General features: G+C 41.7%; 1 protein-coding gene across 4 annotated transcripts in view; it reads left to right on the forward strand.

The window, feature by feature from the left end:
- Positions 1-593: 593 nt before the first annotated feature.
- Positions 594-19,273, forward strand: part of LOC120052914 — a 36,037-nt gene continuing 17,357 nt past the window's right edge. For 2 of the 4 annotated variants that reach the window (XM_039000140.1, XM_039000142.1), the window contains exons 1-5: positions 594-1,068; positions 1,437-1,579; positions 3,387-3,557; positions 9,904-10,074; positions 11,546-11,657. In XM_039000140.1, coding sequence (XP_038856068.1) covers positions 786-1,068; positions 1,437-1,579; positions 3,387-3,557; positions 9,904-10,074; positions 11,546-11,657 — 880 coding nt within the window. In that variant the 5' untranslated portion in view covers positions 594-785. Of the gene's footprint in view, positions 1,069-1,436; positions 1,580-3,386; positions 3,558-9,903; positions 10,075-11,545; positions 11,658-12,886; positions 14,256-19,273 lie in introns of those variants that run through there. The other 2 variants (XM_039000141.1, XM_039000144.1) reach the window with 2 other exon arrangements.

Consider the following 19,273-nt stretch of genomic DNA (forward strand, 5'->3'; position numbering starts at 1 on the left):
CACAATAGCCTACAGGTGTGCAAAGCTCTCAAGAGACTTACCCAAGAAGACTCAACGCTGTAATCACTACCAAAGGTGTTTCTAACAAGTATTTACTCAGGGGGGTGAATACTTATGTAATCAAGGTATATTAGTGTTTTAGTTTTCATTCATCTTCAAACTATTTTAGAATTTTCGTTCCACTTTGACAGAGTATTTTCAATAAATTGTTGACAACTTACAACCTGGAATTGAAATGGATTTCATTGTAACACAACATTTAGAAGTTTAAGGGGGGAGAATACTTATGCAAGACTCTGTATTGTAATAATTACCATAAGGATCTAGGCAAGAACAAGTATAGTTGAATATTTACTTTACTGAGGTGTTGTAGATAAATAATGACCTTATTCTTCTACTATATTATTGCTAACACACTGTTCTTTCTAAACAAGTCTGCTGTCATCTTGAAAGATTGATCATAGGAGATTTATGTAATATAATAAGTTGTACCGTAATTCAAACAGTACACAAATGTTTCATTTAACCACACCCTATGAGCTATGACGACAACCAATAAGATCCTTTCTCTTCAGTTTATACGGAAATGATCATTGACCAATAACAATTTCCACGTTAGCGTTTTTATTGTCGTTATTTATACGTTTATTAACATCATGTAACTCAAAATATGATTAATTTAACTGCACAGCATCACATTATTTCCCCAGGCAGTGTTTAGTTTGCGTTGGAGACGGGACTTGTTTGATATATGTTATCTACTGTTAGCTAGCTGCTAGCTAACGATGGCTAACTGTATGGTTTTCCACACGCAAATAGCCTCCATCATGGAGGTGCTAGCGAATGCAGCCGTAGCAGAAATCTGTAAACTCGTAGACGACGAATATGCAGTGTTTCGTTTGGAAATAACTCAAAGCCAGAAAGAAAACAAGGCATTGCGGAGGAAACTACAGCTACAAGAACTGAAGGTGGCACGGGAGCGCGCAGAAAGGACAACGCAAGAGCGCGTCCTCGCCAGTCATCCCAGTAGTGTCAAGATCCTCGACCAGTACAGAGGAATGGCAAGAGGTACATTTTGCAGAAGACGCAGCCTGTCGCCCCGTTCCCATCTGCCATGTGTGACTTTAGATGTGTTAAACAAAATTGGGTCTTGGTCAGTTTTTGCATAATATGCAATAATTCCCTTGATTTCTTAGCTATCTTGCATAAAGACAAAATATCATATTCTAACCAGATTCTTAATTTACAGCATTTTCTATTATGTACTAATTGAAGACAATGATGCATGGAACATAATCAATCGATCTATAAATAGTATATTAAGAAGTTATGCAAAGTGTAACATTACATCCCTACCAATTCTAGACAGTGTCAATAGTGTACAATATACCACTGAGCATTGACAGTAGCTAACCTAACCACCTCTTTTCCCCCAGTGACTCTCTCAGGTGAAGAACATCTCACTGGAGGCCACAGGAGCTTTGTGAAGCCTGCAGGACACAAAACTTGGAGAGATGACCAACCAATCACTGTTGATGAGGGGAGTGGAACCTCAACCAAGAACGTTATCGTGATAGAGGTTAGTGTCATAGTGTTACATAAAAAGGACAGTCCAACAAATGTAGCCAGTTTATTTCAGAAAGACTACTCACATGTACATCTTAATTTATCTGTCATAGCAGAGGGAGATTGTGAGACTTGAAAAAGAAAAGGACTGCCGCACGCACACACTAGGAGCTCAGATGCAATAATTTTGTAACGTTTCAACAGCCAAGCTGTCTTCATAATGACAGTGTAGGTCACTAGTTTAGAGTTTGAAAGGACACACACCAGTGTCTGTAACCATAGCCGGCTGTGGTTTGATTTCATTGGTTAATTTACAGATATAAATAAAACATGATTTTTATAAAGCACGTATGGATTACATATGATCATAGATATAAACTAAAAAAGTATGTGGACACCTGCTTGTTGAACATTTCCTTCCAAAATCATGGGCATTAATATGGAGTTGGTCCCCCCTTTGCTGCTATAACAGCCTCCACTCTTCTGGGAAGGCTTTCCACTAGATATTGGAACATTGCTGCAGGGACTTGCTTCTATTCAGCCATGAGCATTAGTGAGCGCGGGCACTGATGTTGGGTGATTAGGCCTGGCTTACAGTCGGCGTTCCAGTTAATTTCAAAGGTGTAAAATGGTATTGAGGTCAGGGCTCTGTGCAGGCCAGTCGAGTTCTTCCACACCGATCTCGACAAACAATTTCTGCATGGACTACGCTTTGTGCACAGGGGCATTGTCATGCTGAATCAGGAAAGGGCCTTCCCCAAACTGTTGCCACAAAAGTTGGAAGCACAGAATAATCTAGAATGTCATTGTATGCTGTAGCGTTAAGATTTCCCTTCACCGGAACTAAGGGGCCTAGCCCGAACCATGAAAAACAGCCCCAGACCATTATTACTCCTCCACCAAACTTTACAGTTGGCACTATGCACTCGGGCAGTTAGCGTTCTGCTGGCATCTGCCAAACCCAGATTCTTTCGTTGGACTGCCAGATGGTGAAGCGTGATTCATCACTCCAGAGAACGCTTTTCTACTGCAACAGAGTCCAATGGTGGTGAGCCTTACACCACTCCAGCCGACGCTTGGCATTGTGATCTTAGGCTTGTGTGTGGCTACTCAGCCATGGAAACCCATTTCATGAAGTTTCCGACAAACAGTTCTTGTGCCGACGTTGCTTCCAGATGCAGTTTGAAACTTGGTATTGAGTGTTACCACCCGAGAACAGACAATTATTACGCGCAACGAGCTTTAGCACTCGGCGGTCCAGTTCTGTGAGCTTGTGTGGCCTACCACTTCGCGGCTGAGCCATTGTTGCTCCTAGACATTTCCACTTCACAATAACAGCACTTACAGTTGACCCGGGGCAGCTCTAGCAGGGCAGAAAGTTTACGAACTGACTTGTTGGAAAGGTGGTATCCTATGACGGTGCCACGTTGAAAGTCACTGAGCTCAGTGCGGGCCAATTCTACTGCCAATGTTTGCCTATAGAGATTGTATGGCCTTGTGCTTGATTGTATACACCTATCAGCAATGGGTTTCGCTGAAATAGCCAAATCACTAATTTGAAGGGGTGTTCACATACTTTTGACCATGTAGTGTAATTTGGCGACATAGGCTTACAAACATTATTTACAATGGATAGCAAAAACGATCCAGGCGGCCTCTCATTTTAATAATAAATTGTCAAGGACACCCCCTCTCCTAGGGAGGGTGACATGTTCAATGCCGATATAGTGAAGGGACGAAAGTAGAGCTTGTGAGACTTCCCAAGACATTGTTATCCAATTCAACTCATGCACAGGTAATAACCTCTCTACTTGTGTCAGTCTGTAGATGCAGAGGCTGCTGGTCCTGGGGTCAAGCAGGAGAGATCTGAAAGAGAGGAGGAGGACCCACGACACAGCAGAGAGATCCAGACTGGAGCGGCCCATGAAGCCACGGAGGTCCCTACCACCACCGCCCCAGCGCCGCCCAGTACCCGACGTAGCATCACGGAGGTCAGTGGAACGCCGAACGCATTCAAGTCAGAGACAGACACCAAGACTTTAACTGTAACACACAGGCTCTTACACACAGGATCTGACCACAAATCAGACCCAGAGAGACTAGGGCGGGGGAGACTGGGCTGTCCTCCTGCTCCTGACTCCGAGTATTTACCGGTATTTCACCAGAGCCAGAGGACGGTTAATTCCCGTGGAGATGGTGATACGTTAGACACTGGTGTTGATGATCTGTCTTGTTTTTACACTACAGAGATGGAACCTGTCAACATGCACTTGGGTTTAGAGAGACAGACTGATCTGTCTAAAGGGGACTGGAACCAGTACAGTAGTAGTGTATACTCTGAAGGGTGCCTAGATAAGAAAGGGGTGGTTATAGTCGTAGACGAAGTGACTGTGAAAGTGGAGGACGACGTTCCTCTGACACTGAATGCAGACAAGACTCAATTAGGAGAAGGACACTCACAAGGTAGAGATGTCTTAGATTACAGGGAAAGCTTAGAGACTAATCCAAATGTTGCGACCCAGTCCCCTTTACACATTCTCAGGGATCGCGACAGAGTGTCCATGTCGATGGGGCCTTCCGATTCACACGGCCGTGTTGTTTTCGATCAAGTATTGAACTCAAAGGACCAAAGAGCCAAGGCTCAGGGAGGGGAAGCAACATCAGGCAATAGTAAAGAGAAACGGTTCCTCTGCATGTCCTGTAACAAAGGCTTCAGCTGCCTCCAGAACGTAGAGACCCACCAGAGGGTCCATACAGGGGAGAAACCCTTCAGCTGTACCCAGTGTCACATGCGCTTCGCCCAGGCTGGCAACCTTAAGATCCACCAGAGGGTCCACACAGGGGTGAAACCCTTCAGCTGTACCCAGTGTCATATGCGCTTCTCCCACTCGTACAGCCTGAAGAGGCACCAGAGGGTCCACACAGGGGAGAACTCTACAGCTGCCGTAGTGTGAGAAGAGGTTCCCCCAACAGAACCCGCAGAAGATGCACCTGAAGGTCCACATGAGAGAAAGGTTGTTCACCTGTACGCACGGCAGGAAGAGGTTTTCAGAGAAGAGCTACCTCAGGATACACCAGCTGAAAAACCATTCACTCTATAACATAGAAAGTAACCATTCCACAAGATAGCTTCTCACCTTTAGATCAAACCCTTCATTAAAGTCAAAGATGAATTTTCATTATTGTCTGCAGAAAAGATCCACAGGTGCATTTGGAATAACAAGGGTAACAGATTTCAGTGTTGAATATTCCTGGGTAGAATATTGCATCCAAACATTGTGTGATATATAAGGTGTGTATATATATATATATATATATGCCTAAAAAGTCTGTTACATTGTATTTGTACTGTGTAGGCTATATGATGGTCACAAATGCCCATTTAATTACTTCCATTCAACCACTTAATTTTTCCCCAAGACACTTTTAATAAGAAAATGAATGCAGTTTATCAAGTTCATGCAGAGCTTTTGTTGAGACAGGTACAATGCCTTCAGCAAGTTCTCACCCCTTCACTTTTTCCTCATTTTGTTGCGTTAGACTACATTTAAAATTGATTAAATTGAGATTGTGTCACTGGTCTACACACAATACTCCATAATGTCAAATGTGGAATTATGTTTAGACATTTTACAAATGAATTAAAAATGAAAAGCTGAAATGTCTTGATTCAATAAGTATTCAATCCCTTTCTTATGGCAAGCCTAAATACATTCAGGAATAAACCTTTGCTTAACAAGTCATGTAAGTTGCATGCTCACTCTATGCGCAATAATACATTTTAACATGGTTTTTGAATGACTACCTCTTCTCTGTACCCAGTACAATTATCTGTAGTCACTCAGTGAACTTCAAACACAGATTCAACCACAAAATCCTGGGAGGTTTTCCAATGCCTCGCAAAGGGCACCTATTGGTAGAAGGGTGAAAAAACATTGAATATCCCTTTGAGCATGGTGAAGTTTGGATGGTGTATCAATACACCCAGTCACTGCAAAGATACATGCGTCATTCCTAACTCAGTTGCCGGAGAGGAAGGAAACCTCTTAGGGATTTCACCATGAGGCCAATGGTGACTTTAATACAGTTATAGTTTAATGGCTGGGATAGGAGAACTGAGGATGGATCAACAACATTGTAGTTACTCCACAATACTAACCTAAATGACAGAGTAAAAATTAAAAAGCCTGTACAGAATACAAAATATTCCAAAACATGCATCCTGTTTGTAATAAGGGACTAAATTAAAACTGCAAAAAATGTGGCCATTTGTTTTTACTTTATGCCCTCAATACAAAGCGATATGTTTGTGGCAAATCCAACACCACCTACCACTTCATATTTTCAACGTTTTTATCTCTTGCTTGCTAGCTAGCCAACTACGGTTAACTTAGTCACATCAAACAATGCAGCCAGAATAACAACAAAGTACCTTCATTTGCAAAAGCTGTCTTTTAGTGACATTTATTTGGAATCATCCATAACAATGAGCTAATGATGCGCGATTCCACCTGGCATAGAAAATGTGCTCTCTCGTCAGGACACTTGTTCAGAGGAGCTAGCCAACAACACAATCACTTCAAACTGAAGCTGGAAAGACAGCAAACTAGCTGCACTTTGTTTTGTTTTACCTGTTTTCTATTGGCATTTCTTTGTACAGTATATATCCATAAAAACTATGCTGAGTCATGATTTCGACTGGCTGAGAAAAGCTGCCTGCCTGTCTCATCATAACTCCCGACCCCTACTTGTTCATTACAATGGGACAGCTGGAGATCGAATTTCAATACTGAAACAATGTTGCAAATGTCAGAGACAGACAGAAAGGTTTATAAAAATCTCCGCTATTGAAAACCAATTGCTAGTCTAAAAGAAATGGAAGATAATGTCTAGATGCTTTTTACAGTGGAGATCAAGTTTATAAATTGTCTGGCTGAGCTGATGAGACAGTGGATTGTGCAGTGAGATGGAACAGAGTAAATAGGCATTTTAACGTCATAGTTTTAGCCAGTGGTAACTTCTGGAATAGACACCGCCTGGAATGCAGTTTTAAACAATCAGCGTCCAGGATTAGACCCACCCGTTGATTTAATGATCAACAACCAACTTGACAGAGCTTGAAGACATTTTAAAAGAATGTGGAAGTATTGTACAGTCCAGGTGTGAGACTCAGTACATCAGTTTAACATGTATTGACTCAGGGATGTGCATACTTATTTAAATTAGATATCTGTATTTCATTTTCAATAAATGTGCAAAAATTTCTGAAAACATGTGTTCACTTTGTCATTATGGGGTAGAGTGTTGTCACGATACCCGAATTTTGACTTCGATATCGATACCAGGTTTAGTATCACGATACTTGACACCAAAACGATACCACAAAAAAAGGCGTATTTGCCAAAGTCCTAGAATGGCACATGATCCAGTCAGATCAATTCAGATACTGCTCTGTTCAATCATTGGGCATCTTTTGAGTTCAATATCATTACATTTTTCCGTATTTTATTTTTAGAGACAGCCATGTATGCATTAATTGAATCAATTATACAATTATATTCAAATGGTCTTTTTTTTACCAATCTAACTAGAAAACAACATAATGGTAATCATTTATTTGAATGGAAAATCTGTATTGATACTGGGTAAATCAAGATGTAGCCAAAGTCTATTCACAATACAGGTGAATGCATATTATTCAATAGGAGTGTGTGCATGCATTGAGTAATTGAGGTTGTTTTCCTTTCCATTTAGGACTTATTTTATTGTCAACTCCCAAGATAATTATTTTATTGTACTGATTAACAACATTTGCATAGAAGAAGCACTCTCTTCTTTTATAAAAGTGTGCACTGTCTAAGGAATTAATGTCATTCGCGAGGCAGAATGTGGCTGGAATCTGAGTTTGTTGCTATGAAATCAAGTGAAAACCAGATGGGAGGCAAAGGAAGGAAGACAAGTTCATTTGTTTTTGTTGGCGAGGGAGACAAAGTGAATTTAATAACGTTTTTGGTGACAATCATCTTTGAAATCAGCATATTTTGCATCATGGTTTGCATATCACAAACAAAGAACTAGGGTAGTGAATTCAGCTGTAAGCTAGCAAGGAAATGTAGCTTAATTAAAGCTGGACGCTACCTTGTCTAAACATCAGGTTGTTACCATGGTTACTCCATGGCTTATCAGTCTGACTGAATTCGCCATACAAAAGATGCAGTAGTGTCTACAAGCCAGAATGTTGAATAAAATGAATTGTATTTTCAATCTCTTAACACATTGCACCTGGTGAACAATATGTCAACAATAGCTGAATGTAACCGAACATAGTCTCCTCGCAATCAGCTGTGGTTCGGTTAGGATTGGCCATATTGTGCAAGTGTTTGTCATGTGCAAATTTTCATCTGTATTGAAATTAAAAACCGGTAATACCAACCATAGACCAGCGTACTGAAAGTTGGGCTGATAACTCTTCCCTGTGGATATTTTGTCTCAAGATTACCTCCTACATAAGGACAAAATCAGAGGACAACAGGTAAAGTAAGTTAAATATACATTTATTCAACATTCTGACTTTTGTGATGGTACTGTTCAGGAATGCTGAACTTCCATGTTAGAAACGAGTGTGTAAGTATCGTCTTGCATTGTAAACGTGTTCTAGCCTGTTTAGACATTGTTTTGCGAACTGTAATGAACAGTTTCAACATTTCTACATGTCGTGGTGCATTATTCAAGTGTGTTAACTTCTGTGCAGCATAAGGTAACACACTTTAGCAATGAATAAGTGGAGGAGGCTCTTTGCGCTATAATGAGGCTGTGCTGACTTGATCCTCTCAATCACGTGAGACACATTTGACCTAAGTACCGGACGTAACAAATTGTAGTGCCGGACTGTTTATTATTTTTTGTGTGTGTCAAAAAAGTTCTGAGATTTCGGTGTACCATGCAGTACTAATGGGGTATTGTGTGTAGATGGATGAGGAAAAAAATATTTAATCAATTTTCAATTCAGGCTAACACAACAAAATGTGGAATAAGTCAAGCGGTATGAATACTTTCTGAATGCACTGTATGTGTGGTTTTCATATGATGTATTTAAAACGTGTTTGTTTAATAAACACAAAATGGGACTTTTCAAATCAAATCAAAGTTTATCACGTGCGCCAAATACAACAGGTGTAGGTAGACCTTACAGTGAACTGCTTACTTACAGGCTCTAACCAATATTGCAAAAAAGGTATTAGGTGAACAATAGGTAAAGAAATAAAACAACAGTAAAAAGACAGGCTATATACAGTAGCGAGGCTACATACAGACACCGGTTAGTCAGGCTGATTGAGGTAGTATGTACATGTAGATATGGTTAAAGTGACGGGTTGGCGGGTGGGACACAATGCAGATAGCCCAGTTAGCCAATGTGCGGGGGCACTGGTTGGTCGGCCCAATTGAGGTAGTATGTACATGAATGTATAGTTAAAGTGACTATGCATATATGATAAACAGAGAGTAGCAGCAGCGTAAAAAGAGGGGTTGGGGGGGCACACAATGCAAATAGTCCGGGTAGCCATTTGATTACCTGTTCAGGAGTCTTATGGCTTGGGGGTAAAAACTGTTGAGAAGCCTTTTTCGTTGTTGATCAGGCCTACCACTGTTGTCGTCTGCAAACTTAATGATGGTGTTGGAGTCGTGCCTGGCCATGCAGTCGTGGGTGAACAGGGAGTACAGGAGGGGACTGAGCACGCACCCCTGGGGAGCTCCAGTGTTGAGGATCAGCATGGCAGATGTGTTGCTACCTACCCTCACCACCTGGGGGAGGCCCGTCAGGAAGTCCAAGATCCAGTTGCAGAGGGAGGTGTTTAGTCCCAGGATCCTTAGCTTAGTGATGAGCTTTGAGGGTACTATGGAGTTGAACGCTGAGCTGTAGTCAATGAATAGCATTCTCACATAAGTGTTCCTTTTGTCCAGGTGGGAAAGGGCAGTGTGGAGTGCAATAGAGATTGCATCATCTGTGGATCTGTTTGGGCGGTATGCAAATTGGAGTGTGTCTAGGGTTTCTGGGATAATGGTGTTGATGTGAGCCATTACCAACCTTTCAAAGCACTTCATGGCTATGGATGTGAGTGCTTCGGGTCTGTAGTCATTTAGGCAAGTTGCCTTTGTGTTCTTGGGCATTCTAGGGAGTATTCATTGATTCTTTTAGCATACATCACATCTGATCTCACCCTATTCTGCATACACCGACAGCACTTTATAAGCATAAGGATGGGTAAACACTCTGCTTAAAGTGTTTATTATCTGTGTGCGCACGTGCCTGAAGGAGTGTGTCTGTGTAATCTGTAGGAGGGTCCAGATGTGGAGGGTCCAGATGTGCTGCTGGTAAAGGAGGAGGGGTGTGAGGAGGGTCTGGGGAACCCTGAGGTGACCATGGTCATGGACAAACAAACTACACCTCCTCCTGAACCCAAAGAGGCACCAGCTGAGCAGCACAGGACCACACACAGTCTCACTGAGGTGAGCCCACTGAACTACTGTCTGAATGGTATTAGGTCAGGGTCTGTATCCACAAAGCCTCTCAGAGTAGGAGTGCTGATCTAGGATCAGTTTTCGATCATAATGAATAGGACTATGTAGACAGGTGGGGACCTGGGCCCGGGCCCGTATTCACAAAGCGTCTCAGAGGAGAAAATTGGTCGTAAGTGCTGAGAATAGAAACGTTCTACTCTTATGGGTAAAAATAAAATCTATGCATGAAGCCTCTTTAGTCATAATTCACACCTAGTAGACAGATATTTAGGACACCTCATGAGCGGTCCTAACCCGTTAAGAGTTACCAGCAAGTGTCTTGATAATAGAAAAATGCAGCGAGTCGGTGGTTCCTGCGTCACATGCAATTGCTTTGTTCAAATGTTTTGATAATTCTATATGATCGATCCATAAATAATCTAAATCTACATGCAGCAGTATCTTTTGTGCCTTTGACAATGATTTCACATGAGTTCCTATTTCACATGATATGCCTAAATACTTATGACAAGTAGGCAAATAAATAAACATGTTTTTCTATCGATTATTTAATTACCTACATTATGCCATTTCAAGTTATCCCTTTGGAGCGCAATATCACGTTGTTCAAAAAGATGCCTAAATTGGACCTACCTATGAATGTCTTTGACGAAAATTATAGACCTTTCAAACGATTTGAAGTTGTTAAACGGGGGTGAAGAGTGTGTTGATAACGGTAATATTGTCAAAATTCTGCCTTTAACAACCATCAGAATTGGTTAAAAAAGTTTATGCATGCCGATAATCAAGAGAATTGATCGTGTCAGGTGAAATGACAGTATCAAACGTTTTACCATTGCAACATTAAGATGTACAGTCACATTCAACATGGTTGTCTGAGGCGTGCTATAGAGTTCACAGCTGGCGATGCCTCATTGTGATTGTTGCAAATGATGGGGAATAACCAATGTCAATGGGCCTCATCACCATCTTTCCTTTGCAGTGCCTCAAACTGTTGTGATTACCAGCTGAGAAACTTTTCAGAGTTGATTTTACTCCTGGCTCAGAGTTTGTCTGGGCAGTGTCTAAACATCATCCTAAAACCTACTCTGAGCTGGGAGTTATTTTTGTCTTAAACTGGTTTTAGCAGAATTCCTAGGACCTTTTCTAAGATGCTTTGTGGATACGGGACCTGATCCTAGATCAGCAATCCTACTCTGAGACTCTTTTTGGATACATGCCCAGGTCTTAATTCATTTTGTCTGAAGTTTGGGACCATGCCTTTTGAATTATCAAACCATTTTAAAGAGTGTCAAGTAATCAAATCAATCAACAAATCAATTAACAAAAAATCAATCAACTAACATCTTTGCATAGTACTCACAGCAATCCCTCATTGCCCAATCAGATGATGCTCCATAGCAGGGTGCTCATATCAGATTTCTTGATCCAACATCCTCTCACTCTGTATCTCTTGCAGTCAGTAGACATGGAAGATGGGAAGCCTGATCTGCTGCTGGTCAAAGAGGAGACAATAGAAGATGGACCAGAGAGCATTGATCTGCTGAGTGGACTAAAGATGGGGGAGCAATGTAAGAGAAATACATATAGCCTACATACAGTAATAGAATAGTGATGCACCTGGTTATTATTCTTTCTTCCAGCCGGTGTCTATTCCACAAGTTACCACCGGCTAATTCTACGACGTTAAAATGCCTATTTACTCTGTTCCATCTGACTGCGCAATCCACTGTCTCATCACCCCAGGCAGGGAAGTTATAAAGTTGATCTCCACTATAAAAAGCATCTAGACATTATCTCACATTTCTTTTAGACTAACATTTAGTTTTCAACAGCGTTGAATATTGTTTCAATATTCAAATTCTATCACCAACTGTCCCATAGTAATGAACGAGTCGGGACGAAAGACAGGCAGGCAGCGTTTCTCAGCCAGTCGAAATCATGAATCATTATTTAACTAGGCACTTTTTTAACAAGCGTGAGCACATTTTCTATGCCAGGCGAAATCGTGCCTCATTAGCTCATTGTTATGGATGTATCCAAATAAATGTCACTAGAAAACAGCATAAACAAATGCAAATACAACTACTGTTGTTATCCTGCCTGCACTGTTTGACTTGACTGTAAATTAGCCATAGTTGGCTAGCTAGCAAGCAAGGGATAACAACGTTGCCAGCCAGTATGGCAATTTAGAACAAACGACTGGGTCACGTCTCTAGCAACCGAACCAATAGAACGAACGACCAGCCGGCTTGGATAGCAACCCCAGATGTGTCGGGACTATGTCTTGTGGAAGGATGAAATAGTATGAATAAATTGTGTGCATCGTCTGGACTGCCCCATCTAGCGTGGTCAGGTCTAGGTGGTCTGTCATGGGCCGTTTCATTTAGTATTCGTTGGGTTCGGCTTGGGCGTGATTATATTTCCCCATAGTATGTTGTACCTAAGTTGACTGACTGAAAAGAAACGTAACGTCAAGACTATAACTATTGTTCCCTGAAGAAGCGAAATGAGGTAGAACACCTGTTTGGCCCCGTGCCGCCCGTTCCAGGGCTTGGTGAAAAGCGTTATTAAATTGAAGTAATGAATCTGAGTCTCGCGCTTATCATCTGTGGAAGGCGGGGCTTCCAGCTAGGCGCAGATTTCATTGACCTTCTCAGGCGTGATTGTAGATCCTTCAACCGACTCCCCATAGTATGATGTACCTCATTTCCCTCCTTCAGGGAACCGTAGCTATAGTCATAATGTTACATTTTCTCTGCCATGTTTGAAAAGTCTATTTTGTAAACTATTCCTGCAGGTGGTTGGCTGGAGGCTAACAGAGGAGACTGGGTGGCCATCTTGGATTCCCAGACCGGTGCAACCAAGGACCTGGGGAATAACATCACTGAACAGGCCAGGACCAGAGGCGACATAGTGGAGGTCAGTGGATGGGACAGCGTCCTCAACTCTGGGCTGGTGATCAACACTGTTAACCACAACCAGAAACCAACAGTCGAACACAAAACAACAACTGAACTTAGTCTCCATGACAACAGACTGGCTGAGATCAGGGCGATGCGTAGAGTTGGTCTGCGTGGACGGGGAGGTGTCCGTATGCAGCTAGAGAGAACAGACATTGACTCGGCTAGCAATGATCCGTCCTGCTCCTATAGTTGTGATTCAGAGAGACTGATGGTGCCTCAGGTTAACCCCCTAACAGGTGCTTCCTTCAGCCTGTCTTCTATAGGATCTTTCAACTGGAATATGGACCCTGCGACAACAACACAGACAATCCCTAGCCTTAATCCTCCTCACACCCTCCTAATGTTAAACCAGACCTCAGACAATGCCGGTGCCTCAACAATAAATGGCTACACAAGCCCATTGACAAATGACCATAGTAGAGACAGAATCAGTAAAGGTGGCAGCGCCAAAGAGAAGCGCTTCCGGTGTTTGTTCTGTGGGAAAGCCTTTAGTTTCCCCCAACAGGTGGAGATCCACCAGAGGATGCACACGGGAGAGAAACCTTTCGGCTGCCACCTGTGCCGGGCCTGTTTTTCCCGATCGTCCCACCTGAAGAGGCACCAGAGGGTCCACACAGGGGAGAAACCCTACAGCTGCCCCCAGTGTGAGAAGAGGTTCTCCCACCAGCACCAGCTAAAGATGCACCTGAAGATCCACACGGGAGAGAGGCCATTCGCCTGTATACACTGTGAGAAGAGGTTCTCAGAGAGGAGCTACCTCAGGATACACCAGCAGAAAATGCACAGGGACCATGTATAGTGTATAGTAATATGTAATGTAGAACTAGATAGTTTGTTTATAGAGGGAACTGGACAAGGTGAACGGAGGAAAGAATGAGTATGATGAGGCAGAGTAGATATGGTGATGGTTGATGTGATGGTGTCTGTAAAAATGCTTCACTGATGAAAAGTGACAACCTTGTCCTGTTGTTTGATGGTGTTTTATAATGAGGAAATGATAGTGCCTTAATTCATGTTTACTTAACATAAACGAGTGAAGGTGTGTGTAATGTAATGTTGAACCTTTTCCAAAGTATTCTAAAATTATTTTTTATCAAAGTGAGGGTACCAGATTTACAGAAAAGGTCAAGTGTTACCATAGTGGGAAGTTATTCTACTTGTCACATATTGTTTTGTGAAATAAAAGTACTGTACTTCACGTTATGTGAGTGTATGACCATTTTGTTGAAATTAAATACAAAATTGACTTGCTGACTGACTTTGTTATTTTTCTATCATTGCAGGGACTGGGTTTTCCTAATGAGTCTAACCAAAACATTATACTTAATTCTTCAAATCAACACATATGGATTTAAAAAAAATAAACTCCAATGGCTCCATATTGTTAGGTACCTGAATCACAGTGTTAGAGATGGGCTTGACTGTGGTTAACATTTTATAATATCATGTTTCTGTGTCTACAGTAAAGTTTATTATATAAACCTTTATATGTTCTTCTGTACAATTTGTGGTTACAGTCTGCAGTCCATGAGGACCTGCTGATATCTGGCGTTGCTGGTAGGAGAGACTGGACTTCTGAAGCGGCTGGTCACAAACCCTGGCCCCGGATCAGAATTCTGGATCAGGAGCCGTTCCTTCCCGAGTCGGAACTGGGACCGAACCACGATGGACAGAGACTCTGTAGTGGGCAGTAATATTTGACGTGTATATACAGTATTTATATTATAAATACCTCACATGTGACTCGTAATAAGACTAAGAAGTTAGCCTATTAAAATGTTCACCATGTGCAATCAAGTATTATGCCTTTAGCTGACTAAGCTCAAGGAATGGTCATGAGAATGGAATTCTAAATTCAAGTATTACTTCACTTGAATGGATTCACCTACAAGGCATAAAGCTTAAGTAACAAAGCATTAACAAGCATTACAAGTCATTATTCTAAGCATGGTCAGAGAGAAAGAACTAGTGTAGGTATCTCACCACAGCAAGTCAGGAACATAAGAGAAAGAACAATGAATCTAAGACCCTTTTATAAGCTTCTGAGTTGTTTGGATTCAAAAACTAAGTTGTTGACCAATAGTATTACTGTAAATTTAACCTCCAATCAGATATCAGACCTACAGGATGTAACCTCTGCTTCTCAGAGGTGAGACAATGGGGGTTGGTGAGATCAACACAGAGGAAATTCTTGCATACAGTTGATAAGAATTGTCACTTCGTGGCTGAGCTGCCCTACAACTCCACCCCCACACGGAACACAACCAGTGGACAGAGGCTCCAGTCTCAGTGCAGGAATGGAGCAGGGCCTGGGGCTGATGGAGATAGACCCTTCTGTTCCTATGATACAAACACCACAGTATCCATGATGAACAGAGCAGGTCACCCTGGGCTTCAGCCTTCACAGAGAGTGGTGTGAGATCCCCCATGGTGGTAGTCTATCAGCAAATATGGATTTTCCTTCAGAGTATTGTCTAATGCCTGTTGACTGGGTTCAGAGAAGGCCTGGACCTGGTTCTAGCCTTCCTCAGCTGCCTCGGGGTTACCCCACCAATACAGAGGGTCAGTATGGGCATTCACCACACGGTACCTAGCCTACAACACAGCATACAATCCCAACATCACCCAAACAATGGCGAGAGGGAGCTCAAAGACTAACCACCTGAGGGTGGTGGCTCCTGCTTCTACCTCCTCTGGTGTCATTGGGTTACAATGTGGGAGGCCGAGCATTAGGACGGACGCCGACAACCGTACTCCTGCCCCACGTGTGGAAAGCTCTTTACTGAAGCGAACTATGTGAATGCACCAGACCGTTCACACCAAGGAGAGGCCCTTCAAGTGCAAACTATGTTACAAGAGCTTCTCCTTCCTGAGTAGCCTTATCAGATATAGGAGTGTCCACAATGGGAAGAAATCGTAGCAGTGTGGCTTGAGATGTACACAGGGGAGATCTGGGAACCATTCTTTAGCTGACATAGTATAGTTATCATGTGAAGTGTCTTGGAGTAAGAGTTTAAGAGGGTAATTAACCACATACCCCTCATTAACTTGTCATTTGAAACAGTCTTGTGTAAATTCCTGTTTTTATAGAGACAGTAAGCCTATGCTCGAACAAAGACAATTGAATATTTACCTTACCGAATTGATATAGATGGAATAAAGTAATTCATTATTTTATACTTTATTCTTGCAAACAATGTTCTTTCGGGGGGGAAAAAGTCTGTTCTCAGCTTGAAATAGACTGATCATAGGAGATTCAGGGCTTCATTTTTTTACAGACCTAATGCAATGGTAAAATTGTGTATCAGAAATAGAGCCATTTTCACAACCGGAATTATGGGCGCAGTAGCTGGCGGTGGCGCAAAAGGGCTGGGTTTTGATGAATAAAGTTGTAGGTGTGTTGAAGCTTGACCCCGTTTGTCAATAGTTGCCACAAAGTCAAAATGGCCATATCGTAAACATTCATGAATTTTTTTGTTTTGCTTTTTGGTCTTAATTTAAGGTTAGCAGTGTGGTTAATGTTAGATTTTAATAAGATAAATTGTAGAAGTGTGCAACTGCAGCCCGCAATTCAGGTCATTTCTACATGTGCTGTTTTTGATTGGCCAGGACCTGAAAAGACAGCAAATAATTTTAATCAAATTTTTATAAGACGAAACAGGAACTTGTTTTAAATAGGCTGTCTAAATAGTTACAGGCACCATAATTGCTCCCCTTGGGCATATAATATTATGATAACGAAGGGGGGTTTTACGCGCATCCAAACTTTTCACAGGAGCTGGAAAAATATCCAGTATAAAAGAGAAAAGGGGGAATGTCAACTCACCTTTACACTGCTCCCAAATATATACACTACCATTCAAAAGTTTGGGGTCAATTAGAAATGTCCTTGTTTTTGAAAGAAAAGCAAAAAATGTTGTCCATTAAAATAACATCAAATTGATCAGAAATACAGTGTAGACAATGTTAATTTTGCAAATGACTATTGTAGCTGGAAACAGCTGATTTAAAAAAAAAAAATGGAATGTCTACATAGGCCCATTATCAGCAACCATCACTCCTGTGTTCCATTGGCACAGTGTTAGCTAATCCAAGTTTATCATTTTAAAATGCTAATTGATCATTAGAAAACCCTTTTCCAATTACAGCTGAAGTCAGAAGTTTACATATACTTAGGTTGGAGTCATTAAAACTCGTTTTTCAACTACTCCACAAATGTCTTGTTAACAAACTATAGTTTTGGCAAGTCGGTTAGGACATCTACTTTGTGCATGACACAAGTAATTTTTCCAACAATTGTTTTCAGACAGATTATTTCACTGTATCACAATTCCAGTGGGTCAGAAGTTTACATACAGTAAGTTGACTGTGCCTTTAAACAGCTTAGAAAATTCCAGAAAATTATGTCATGGCTTTAGAAGCTTCTGGTAGGCTAAATGACATAATTTGAGTCAATTGGAGGTGTACCTGTGGATGTATTTCAAGGCCTACCTTCAAACTCAGTGCCTCTTTGCTTGACATCATGGGAAAATCAAAAGAAATCAGCCAATACCTCAGAAACAAATTGTGGACCTGCACAAGTCTGGTTAATCCTTGGGAGCAATTTCCAAATGCCTGAAGGTACCACGTTCATCTGTACAAGCAATAGTACGCAAGTATAAACACCATGGGACCATGCAGCCGTCATACTGCTCAGGAAGGAGGTGTGTTCTGTCTCCTAGAGATTCACATACTTTGGTGTGAAAAGTGCAAATCAATCCCAGAACAACAGAAAAGGACCTTGTGAAGATGCTGGAGGAAACAGATACAAAAGTATCCATATCCACAGTAAAACGAGTCCTATATCGACATAACCTGAAAGGCCGCTCAGCAAGGAAGAAGCCACTGCTTCAAAACCACCATAAAAAAGCCACACTACAGTTTGCAACTGCACATGGGGACAAAGATCACACTTTTTTGAGAAATGTCCTCTGGTCTGATGAAACAAAATAGAACTGTTTGGCCATAATGACCATTGTTATGTTTGGAAGAAAAAGGGGAAGGCTTGCAAGCCGAAGAACACCATCCCAACCGTGAAACACGGGGGTGGCAGCATCATGTTGTGGGGGTGCTTTGCTGCAGGAGGGACTGGTGCACTTCACAAAATAGATGGCATCACGAGGTAGGAAAATTATGTGGATATATTGAAGCAACATCTCAAGACATCAGTCAGGAAGTTCAAGCTTGGTCGCAAATGGGTCTTCTAAATGGACAATGACTCCAAGCATACTTCCACATTTGTGGCAAAATGGCTTAAGGACAACAAAGTCACGGTATTGGAGTGGCCATCACAAAGCCCTGACCTCAATCCTATAAAAAAATTGTGGGCAGAACTGAAAAAGCGTGTGCGAGCAAAGAGGCCTACAAACCTGAGTCAGTTACACCATCTCTGTCAGGAGGAATGAGCCAAAATGTACCCAACTTATTGTGGGAAGCTTGTGGAAGGCTACCTGGAACCTTTGACCCAAGTTAAACAATTCAAAGGCAATGCTACCAAATACTAATTGAGTATGTAAACTTCTGACCCACTGGGAATGTGATGAAAGAAATAAAAGCTTTAATAAATAATTCTCTCTACTATTATTCTGACATGTCACATTCTTAAAATAAAATGGTGATCCTAACTGACCTAAGACAGGGAATTTTCACTAGGATTAAATGTCAGGAATGGTAAAAAACTGAATTTATATGTATTTGGCTAAGGTGTATGTGAACTTCTGACTTCAACTGTATGTTAGCACAGCTGAAAACTGTTGTTCTGATTAAAGAAGCAATATAACTGGCCTTCTTTAGACTAGTTGAGTATCTGGAGCATCAGCATTTGTGGGTTCGATTACAGGCTCAAAATGGCCAGAAACTAAGTTTCTTCTGAAATTTGTCAGTCTATTCTTGTTCTGAGAAATGAAGGCTATTCCATGCCAGAAATTGCCAATAAACTGAATATCTTGTACAACGCTGTGTACTACTCCCTTCACAGAACAGCGCAAACAGGCTCTAACCAGAATATAAAGAGGAGAGGGAGGCCCCAGTGCGTAACTGAGCAAGAGGACAAGTACATTAGTGTCTAGTTTGAGAAACAGACGCCTCTCAAGTCCTCAACTGGCAGCTTCATTAAATAGCACACACAAAACACCAGTCTCAACGTCAACAGTGAAGAGGCGACTCCGGGATGCTGGCCTTCT

This window comes from Salvelinus namaycush, chromosome 8 (genome assembly GCF_016432855.1).
Source record: "Salvelinus namaycush isolate Seneca chromosome 8, SaNama_1.0, whole genome shotgun sequence".
Lineage (NCBI taxonomy): Eukaryota > Metazoa > Chordata > Actinopteri > Salmoniformes > Salmonidae > Salvelinus > Salvelinus namaycush.